The sequence below is a fragment of the Equus quagga genome, chromosome 2 (genome assembly GCF_021613505.1).
Source record: "Equus quagga isolate Etosha38 chromosome 2, UCLA_HA_Equagga_1.0, whole genome shotgun sequence".
Classification (NCBI taxonomy): domain Eukaryota; kingdom Metazoa; phylum Chordata; class Mammalia; order Perissodactyla; family Equidae; genus Equus; species Equus quagga.
The window spans coordinates 38,660,927-38,670,902 of NC_060268.1; the positions used below are offsets into that span (position 1 = coordinate 38,660,927).

At 41.6% G+C, this 9,976-nt stretch overlaps 1 protein-coding gene across 5 annotated transcripts in view; it reads left to right on the plus strand.

Annotated features, from left to right (window-relative positions):
- The window catches only part of NUSAP1 (nucleolar and spindle associated protein 1), a 29,482-nt gene extending 20,397 nt beyond the window's left edge, over window positions 1-9,085 (plus strand). For all 5 annotated transcript variants that reach the window (XM_046654677.1, XM_046654680.1, XM_046654679.1 and 2 more), the window contains 4 exons: window positions 1,700-1,857; window positions 4,148-4,264; window positions 7,071-7,155; window positions 8,176-9,085. In XM_046654677.1, coding sequence (XP_046510633.1) covers window positions 1,700-1,857; window positions 4,148-4,264; window positions 7,071-7,155; window positions 8,176-8,266 — 451 coding nt within the window. In that variant the 3' untranslated portion in view covers window positions 8,267-9,085. The remainder of the gene's footprint in view (window positions 1-1,699; window positions 1,858-4,147; window positions 4,265-7,070; window positions 7,156-8,175) is intronic.
- Window positions 9,086-9,976: the final 891 nt, after the last annotated feature.

Here is a 9,976-nt window from a genome sequence, read left to right on the forward strand (position 1 = left end):
TCAGATCCTGGGCTCGGACATGGCGCCGCTCATCAAGCCATGTTGTGGCAGCGTCCCACCCTGCACAACCAGAAGGACCTGCAACTAGAATATACAACTATGTACCGGGGCGGAGCGGGGTGGAGGGGGCTTTGGAGAGAAGAAGAGGAAGAAGAAAATTTAAAGAAGAAGATTAGCAACAGATGTTAGCTCAGGTGCCAATCTCTAAAAAAAAAAAGAGAAAAAAAATTGGCTCATCCTAAAGTATAAATATTATAACTCATTGGGTACTGCAGTATCATAGCTGTCTCATGCCCCATTGATGCCTGTTTTCTTTGTGCCTTTCCTGACATCAGGGTAGCCCTCAACTGTGACTGTCCTCCTGTCCTGACAGATAGAGATCTTCAGACTCCTTTCTTTTAATAGCTAAATTTTATTCTCTAAATTTTCGTTTGTTTGTTTGTTTGCTTGGTGAGGAAGATTCTCCCTGAGCTATCATCTGTGCCAGACTTCCTCTATTTTGCATGTGGGATGCCTTCACGGCATGGCTGATGAGTGGAGCAGGTCCACACCCAGCATCCGAACCTGTGAACCTGGGCCACTGAAGCAGAGCGTACAGAACTTTAACCACTCGGCCACAGGGCTGGCCCCCTTATTCTCTGCTTTTTAAGGGCATTTGCAGCATCTAATAGAGCTGGTGCATGGTAACACTTCCCCAACACACGCAATTATCTGACATAGTTTTTAAAGCTTATGAATGTCCTTATGTTTGGAATTCTATTTATTGAGTTAGCTTGGAATATGAGGTACCTATACTTGGCAGTTCTGATTGTATTTAATACTATTCAAGAACACCGTGGTCAGGGGCTGTGCTCCAGTGCAGTGTACAGAGCAGCCTGCACTTCACAGCCCCTCTCCTAACACATCCAACTTTCTTAACTCTGTTATAGAGTCTTTAGCAATAATTTTGGGTGTTGATTCGGGATCACCATCAAATCTTTAGTTAGAAGTCCAGAAGTTCCCTTATGTTAACTCCCCACCACCAACGCTATGTCTATTTATATCTGTCATTACTGGATTGTCATTGAATCTAAGACAACATCAAGTGAAGATTCACTATTATTTTATGAACCACTAAGAAAAATCACTGCCAGCTTTGATGTGTTGCCAATTATAAAACACATCCCAATTTCAGGGATGTTAAAATGTAGAAAAACTATCATCAGAGAATGAAATACATTTATGGCAATTTGCTGTGAGTAGAGAATGGCCCTATGTTCCACTCAAATGAATGACATCCTTCCAGGAAGATGTAAGATCTGTTCCTGTCATTCATTTGGCATAGCAGTCTCCGGTTCTCTCTGACTTGCCATAACCAGAAGGAGGAGAAAGAAGGGGAGCTTCTTTGAGTATGTCGTAAACGGTAACTTGAGGCTTGCAGGCGTCTTCTTCAAGCTCTGCCTTGTACTGTCATGGGCCAAGGCAGGGAGAGCAGAGAATACAGAACCATATTTTACAATAACAGAAGTTGATAAACGATTTGCTTTAGCATCAGTGTTTTAAGAACATGTTTATGCTGCAAAAGAGCTTCATTCATGTAACAAGTATTTATTGAGGCCCCTTCACTGTTAGGTGATGGGCAAGCGGTTTTATTTATAAGCTTGACACGAGTTACTCTTGACCCAGGTACTCATGTCTTGTACTCCCCTGTCCTATTTAGGTTTTCAGCTGCTACGAAAGATAATGAGCATAAACGTTCACTGACCAAGACTCCAGCCAGAAAGTCTCCACTTGTCACCATACCTGGGAGTACCCCAAAAGGCCAGGCTGTGCTCGGGACACACAAGTTAAAGACCACAAGCAGGGATTCTGCTGCTGGTAAAAAAAAAAAGTTTCTGGTTCATCTTTAAACCATTTAACTTCCTGAAATTATTAAGTATATCTGTTTCGTAAAAGCCACTTCATATCTATAAAATCAAAAGCAAAAATTTCACTATAGCATATTTTTCATTTTATACTGGTGAGGGAAATACCAGAGACGAAAAACCGATAGCTGCCTGAGGACTCCATCCTGTTCAAGAGGAGAGCCAAGATGGTGATCCTCCCTGAAGAGCATTCAGCCTCTTCTCGGACTCAGGGATTAGAACAAGGATCACAGTGTACGTTACAGCCTCTGAGTGGTCCTGCAGGACTCTGAAACCAGCAGGATCCCAGAGTTCATGGAATACATGCTATACTATTGCCTAGTAGACTGAGTAAGCCAGAATAAGCCATATAGATACTCTTCAACACACTGTCTACTTCAGCATCACCTACGATGACCAGGTGGTTTTCCAAAGAATACTGCAGTAGCAGGCGAGGGTTTAAAACAATATTGCCAGCAGGTTGAAGCCTGTATTAGGATTGAGTACGTCAGGATTCTCCTGAGAGTCCTATGGAGTATGCCGGTCAAGAGCCTCATTACACAGAGAGGATTGCCAGATTCCCTGAGACTAGAGACTAGAGGAGAGTATTGTTGTCAGTACTAATCAGTGTGGAGACTCTGTCTGAGGACTTTTTCATGCCTTAAAGACCTAAATTAAAGATTGAACAGTGAGAGTGACAACTAAATTTCAAGAGAGTCCAGAGGTGGGAATAGTAAGTTTATATGGTTCCTCCTCTAAATGTGCTCTCTCATTCCCATCCTAACCTTAATCTTATCTATACCAGCAAGCAAACATACCATGTAACACTCTACATCTGCAGTATGGAAAGAAAGGGGCTAAAAAGTGAGAGTGGCCTTGCCTGAGATAATGACAGTCATTTTACAGAGAGCTGGGGTTATTGAGCGGCAGCCTCCTATCTTATAATCAGAAATGACTCACAAATAGGCATGGATAAGGACTTGAGGCAGAAACTAAATATTTACCACATTCTGAGCTTTCTCCTCTAAGTAATTTAAGAGAGTGCCCAGTTGGAATGGGATACATGTTTTTCCCCTGATTATCAAATATGAATTTTATATAAAGAAAACCAAACTGTATTTTTTTCCTGAGATTTGCTTCATTCACTCAACACAATGTTTCAAGATTCATCCATTTTGATAAATGAGCTAAAATTCACTCGTTTCATTGTGTTTTTCAATGGTATGAATATATTTGTTTATCCATTTTACCACTTATGGACATGTGGGTATTTCCAACTTTTGTTATCAAATATAGTGTAGCTATGACCATCCTTGAACATATCTCCTGTACATGTGCAAGTTTCTCTACACCTCGGAGTGGGGCAGCTGGATAGTAGGTATGCAGACGCTTACTGTCCTGGTTGAATTCAGTAGCAATGCCACTGACCAAACTTTTTTTTCCTTTCTGGTGAGAAGACTGGCCCTGAGCTAACATCTGTTGTCACTCTTCCTCTTTTTGCTTGAGGAAGATTGTGCCAGAGTTAACGTCTTTGCCAATCTTCCTCTATTTTGTACGTGGGACGCCATCACAGCATGGCATGTTGAGCGGTACATAGGTCCACACCTGGGATCCGAACTGGCAAACCCTGGGCCACCAAAGTGGAGTGTGAGAACTTAACCACTACGCCACCAGGCTGGACCCTAATAATAAATTACTTTTTATTTTTTAATTTTTTTAAGATTTTCTTTTTCCTTTTTCTCCCCAAGGTCCCCCTGTACATAGTTGTGTATCTTCAGTTGTGGGTCCTTCTAGTTGTGGCATGTGGGACGCCGCCTCAGCATGGCCTGACGAGCGGTGCCAGGTCTGCGCCCAGGATCCAAACCAGCGAAACCCTGGTCTGCCGAAGTGGAGGACGCAAACTGAACCACTCGGCCACAGGGTCGGCCCCTAAATAATTTTCTAAAGGGTAAAAATGTCAGGGAAACAGCCAGAAAAATCACCCAGCTACTTCTTTAAACAGGATTCTAAACTCCCAGCTGATCCTAGGAGATGTCATAATATGTAGACTCTTTGGGGAGCTGTGTGCTCACAGGGGAAACAGACCTCAGTGGTTAGCTCTCCTCAGTTTTCTTTTGACCTCTTTTCTCCTTTTTAACCCTGTATCTGTTTCAGACCATTCATATAGATTATATTTTTAAGATTGAGAAGTGATACTTCAGTAAAAAACTATAACAAGTTTCTAATTAAGCCCTTGGGTTTTGATTTTTCTTTTTCTTTTTCAGTTATTACCCCGTTCAAGTTGACAGCTGAGGCAGCACCGACTCCCGTCTCCCAGAAGAAACCTGTATTTGATCTCAAAGCAAGTTTGTCTCGTCCCCTCAACTATGAGCCACACAAAGGTACATGGGGATGTTTTGAGGTACAAGACATGCAAAAGACTTAAGATTAAACAATTATGCATTTGAGGAGGTAAAAAATTCTAGTGAAATTCAGTAGGAGCCATACGTGACTACCTAGAATTCCTGCCCCAGCCCTTCTACCCACGTGACCCATGATTTAAAAGACTGTCCATTAAACAAACACTGAATAATTGATTCATTTAAATTTTTGTTAATCAAAGGCATAACTTCTAATGTTACTACAGGGGGCTGGCCCATGGTGTAGTGGTTAAGTTTGCACGCTCCACTTCAGCGGTCCAGAGTTCGTGGGTTTGGATCCCGGGCATGGACCTACACACCACTCATCAAGCCATGCTGAGTGGCATCCCGCATAAAGAATAGAGGAAGATTGGCACAAATGTTAGCTCACGGACAATCTTCCTCACCGAAAACAAAATATATAACAAATAATCAAACTTCAGACAAAATCAAGAAATTTAGAAGTTAAGCTGTGGGTAAATGAATGTTTTCTTTATAGCTTTCAAAGGACCCCAGGCTGGGAACCACTGGTCCAACACCTAGAACATTCACTGGCCAGATGTCACTCTGGGGCATATATTCAAGGATCCTTACATCCATTTACAGTATCAATACTTAATGTGATCTGTCTTTCAGTGCTTCCGGAATTACTTTAAAACAAAAAAACTTCCTACAAGAATCAGGTTTATGTGACAATGTTTATCTTTAAATTACTCATGTTAATGAAACATAAATATAATGAACACATAAATCTTATTTAAACTAAGAGTCTACCAAACGTGGTGCAAAAACTTCTGCTTCTCTCACATCCCCCTTTTTCCCCGCAAGTTTTCCAGTCTGTGGCAGTGGCACCTCTGTCTCCTGAGTCCTCGGGGCAGAAACCTAAGATTCATCTTTGACTCCTCACCCTCTCAGACTCCATAATTCAGTCCATCAGCTAGTCCTTTCTGCCCTACCTTTGAAATAGACCCTTGACCTGACCACTTTTCACCCCCACTGCGATTCCCTTTGGTCCCGGTCATCACCATCTCTTACCTGGGCTTCTAGAGTAGCCTCTTCGCCCCACTAAAACCTTAAAAACAAATCAGCACGTGACTGCCTTCGTCAGAACCTCCTAAGGTTTCCCATCTCATTTCATCGCCTCCTCCCTCCCCTGACCTTGTGCCAATCACAGTGGTGTTCCAGCTCCTCAAACACACCAGGCTCATTCCCGCCTCCAGGTCTTCAAACTTGTTATCCCTCTACGCCACCTGGAATATTCTTCCCACAGACCTGTGCACAGCTTGCTCCCTTCTTTTAATAGGGCATCCACTCAACAGTTGCCGGCTCAGAGAGGCCTTTCCTCTCCCTGCCTCCCACACTGTTACTTTTCTTCATAGCACGTATCACCACCTATGTCCAGATAACTACTTGACAATTATCTACCTTTGCCACTGGGATGTAAGCCCAAGAAAGCAAGGATTTTTGATTGCTTGGTTCACTGCTATGTCCCCAGCACCTACAACAGTCTCTGGCATATACCAGGTTTTCAAAAAGTATTTGTTATGGGAGTGACTGCCCACCACTAACTTCTGCTAAGGGTAGAAAACCTGGACTAGAGCTTTATCTGTGCTTATTATTATTTTTCTATCCTAGACAAGTCACTTAGTTCCTTTATGGAAGGGAAAATGAATTTGTAATACTTCAGTGTGGTTATTGAAAAGATCAAATGACATGATGGGTGTGAAAGTCCTTTTTATAAAATAGGAAACACGCAAATGATAATGATTAGTATTCAGAAATTGGTCCTAAAGTATACAAATAAAGCAATACATAAACATCTGGAAATTTGGTCACAGTTCTAAAGCCAAGAAAATATTCCAACTCATTCCACTCCAAATACATTTTAATAGGTAACAGTAATAAGCTACATAGATGAAATACTACTTTAAACAAAATACCCATGCAACTTTGGAATAAACTACTTGGTTGTAATGGCTTCTTTTAATGTGCTATGTAGTTGGATTTAGTATTTAGTTATTTTTGTTTTTGTTTTTTTTTGGTGAGGAAGATTGGCCCTGAGCTAACATCTGTTGCCAATCTTCATCTTTTGACTTGCTGAAAATTGTTGCTAACATTTGTGCCAATCTTCCACTATTTTGTATGTGGGATGCTGTCACAGCATGGCTTGATGAGCAGTGTGTAGGTCTGCAGCCAGGATCCAAACCTGTGAACCCCAGGCCGCTAAGGCACAGCATGCAAACTTAACCACTACGGCACCAGGCCAGCCCCTAGAATTTTTTTTTTTAGTATTTGAGTATTTAGTATTAACATTTTTTTTTCCTTTTTGAGGAAGATTAGCCCTGAGCTACCATCTACTGCCAATCCTCCTCTTTTTGGTGAGGAAGATGGGCCCTGAGGTAACGTCCATGCCCATCTTCCTCTACTTTATATGTGGGATGCCTGCCACAGCGTGGCTTCACAAGCAGTGTGTAGGTCCACACCTGGGATCTGAACCGGTGAAGCCCGGGCCGCCAAAGCAAAACGTGCAAACTTAACTACTGTGCCACCAAGCCGGCCCCCTTTAGTATTAAGATTTTTTTCTGTGACTTTCCAGGGATTAAAAAGTACAACACACTTTAATTTTTAGAGAAAAAATACAATTTATATCCGTGGAATATGAAATTGAAATAGGCGAATTATACTGGCAAATGTCTATACAAACAAAGTAGCCACAGATAAAGAGAATAACAGTGGGAATATAAATACCAGAATCTCCTTAAATCTGTCTATCTCTGTCCTAAACTAGGAAAACTGAAACCATGGGGACAATCTAAAGAAAACAGAGTCAGCCTCTACAAGAGAACTTACAAACAACCTCATCTCCAGACCAGGTGAGTACAAAATTATCCAGTTCTCTAATTCTTTCAAATTTTCAAAGACTGTATATAAAAGTAGGACCATTGAGGGACAGAGTCTCAGTAATAGTGGTGTTTAAGAAGAAGGCAGAAGTGGAATCACATACAGAACTTTCTAAAAGTGCGTGTGCCTAGGCCTCACCACAGTGGGTTCCCATTCAGTAGGTTTGAGGTGGGGCCCAAGCATCTGCACTCTTTCCGGAGCTCTACAGTGATTCAGAAGAGGACCCGGGTTCAGGGTACTGCTCTTAAATGGTCCATCTGCCCACACAGGACACCCGGGTATGCAGATGGACGTAAATTCCTCACTCCCAGGGAAACCAGGCTACTAGGCATTCAAGGCCCTACACAGGGGGAATCCCAGGATGGTCCCCTTAGAAGCCTCCTTCTGCATGAAAACCAAGTTAAAGCAGAGTCTGCCCTGGGCTGCAGCTGGTCCTCGTTGAGTCGATTCCCTGTGAAACCCTCCCGATAGAGGGTTACCTCTATTTGACTTGTCTATATCCAGCTGCCACCAAGACCTTTACTAACTGTATTTGCTATTAAGATTGTTAATGTGATCCTGGGCTTTTTCCCCTCCTAGCCTCTCTAGAGAAGCACAGTGGCTTGAGGCAGTAGACCCTGGTTCTAGTTCCAGCACTTTCACTAGTCTGTGTGATTTTGAGCTTGACCTTTGATTTTGACTTCCAGACAGAGATTTCTCATTTAAAACAAAATCTACAGGGGTTGGATTCATTCACCAAGGTGCCTTCTGGTTCCAGTTCCATGCTTGATTTTAGAATGCTGCATTAACATAAAAAGGAAAATAGCAATTTCTAGCCCTTTAACATAGTAGTTGACTTACAGGTGTGACTTCCATGGCACAGACCACTAGATAACAGTGTCCTGTAAGAGTGTGTTTTATACAAGTGGCTGGATGTTAGTCTAACAACAGGTGCTTTAATGTGGTCTGTTGTGGAGGTTCACGGAAGCCTAATGTGTCCCCGTCCCTTTTAGGGAGGAGCAACGGAAGAAACATGAGCAAGAACGAAAGGAGAAGAAAGCAAAGGTTTTGGGAGCTCGAAGGGGCCTCATGGCTGAAAATTAATTAATTTTTTAACATTCTGTAAATATTCCTTTATTCTGAATCTTTTTCTTGTAAATTTTTTATACTGTCCTCTCCACTTTAGTCAAAAGACCTTCTGTTAACTTTGTTCTTAATGTATGTAGTGTCAGTGAGTTCTTCACATGGTACATCTCTGCAAAGACATTATTGCCTTAAAGCTCACAAACTCTTTGAACTCGTTTTTACCTAAGTCCCTGTACAACTCAGTTTTCTAATGAGACCCATCCTATAGATTCTTGATGTAGGTTTTTGATGCCAAGTTCTGTCTGCTGGCTTTAATATTAACAGAACTGTAATCCTCTTCTAGGCAAAAACATTTACCTGATGGTAGCTAGTTATACACAAGCTTTAGTAGAAACTGAACAGTAACAAATTTGAATAGGGTAAGCTGGGAAAGGCCACCTCTTCATCCTCTGGAGTCTAGTCGTTCTCATGAAACTGTGGGCCATATGGGTTGGTTATGGCATCACTATTTTACCTATGTGAAGTGTTTTGTTTAAGCTTATTTGTACCTTTGTTCAGATCACTTCATGTAATTGCCATCTGTCACTCAATATATTCTTAAAAACAAAAACTATTAGCTCATTCATTCTAGCCTTGCTTATTTAAAAATATACAGGGCCATGAATGAAATTTGAGGATTGCTGCTTTAAGGATTACTGTGCTCTGCCAAACTTACATCTTATTCAACTTATGGAAAAGACTAGAGTTGCTTAGCATCATATGTATGTCGGTTGCACCTCAGTGAAGCTTTGTACTGCTTAAGATTTTCATAAATAAAATTTCTTTCTCATGGTGGTAGATTGATTCTTTGTAAACAGAACTGGCTTCCAAGATTTAGTTAACCAGCTAAGATTAACAGGAGTTTACTTGTACTGTTGGTGTACCCTCTCCTGATGATCCACTCCCACCCCAAGAAGAAATGACCACATCTCACTCTTTTCACAGCACGTGTCTGATCCTGTTATATTTATTATTATACATCTATGAGCCCACAGAACATGGCATACTCCGGGGTGCTTAATAAACTCAGATTTTGCTATCAAGAGGCAGAGATCCGATCAATCAGGAAAACTGGGTAACTGTCAAATACACTGTGGCTGGGAAGGTAAAATGATACAACCACTTTGGAAAAGAGCCTGGTAGTTTCTTTTCTTTTCTTTTTTTTTTTTTTGAGGAAGATTAGTCCTGAGCTAACATCTGCTGCCAATCCTCCTCTTTTTACTGAGGAAGACTGGCCCTGAGCTAACATCCATGCCCATCTTCCTCTACTTTATATGTGGGACGCCTACCACAGCATGGCTTGCCAAGCGGTGCCATGTCCACACCCCGGATGGAAACCTGCAAACCCCAGGCCACCAAAGCAGAACGTGCACACTTAACTGCTGCGCCACTGGGCCAGCCCTGAGCTTGGTAGTTTCTTAAAATTAAATGTACTTCTACCATATGACCCAGTAATTCTACTCCCAGGTATATACCCAAGAGAAATGAAACACGTGTCCACACAAAAACTTGTATGCAAATATTTACAGCAGTATTATTCATAGTAGCCAAAAAGTGGAGAAAAATCTAACTGTCCATCAGTGGATGAATAGATTAAAAAAGAATATTATACACTAAAAAGTAATGAAGTACTGATAACATGCTACCACATAGATGAACCTCAAAGACATTATGCTAAGTGAAAAGAAG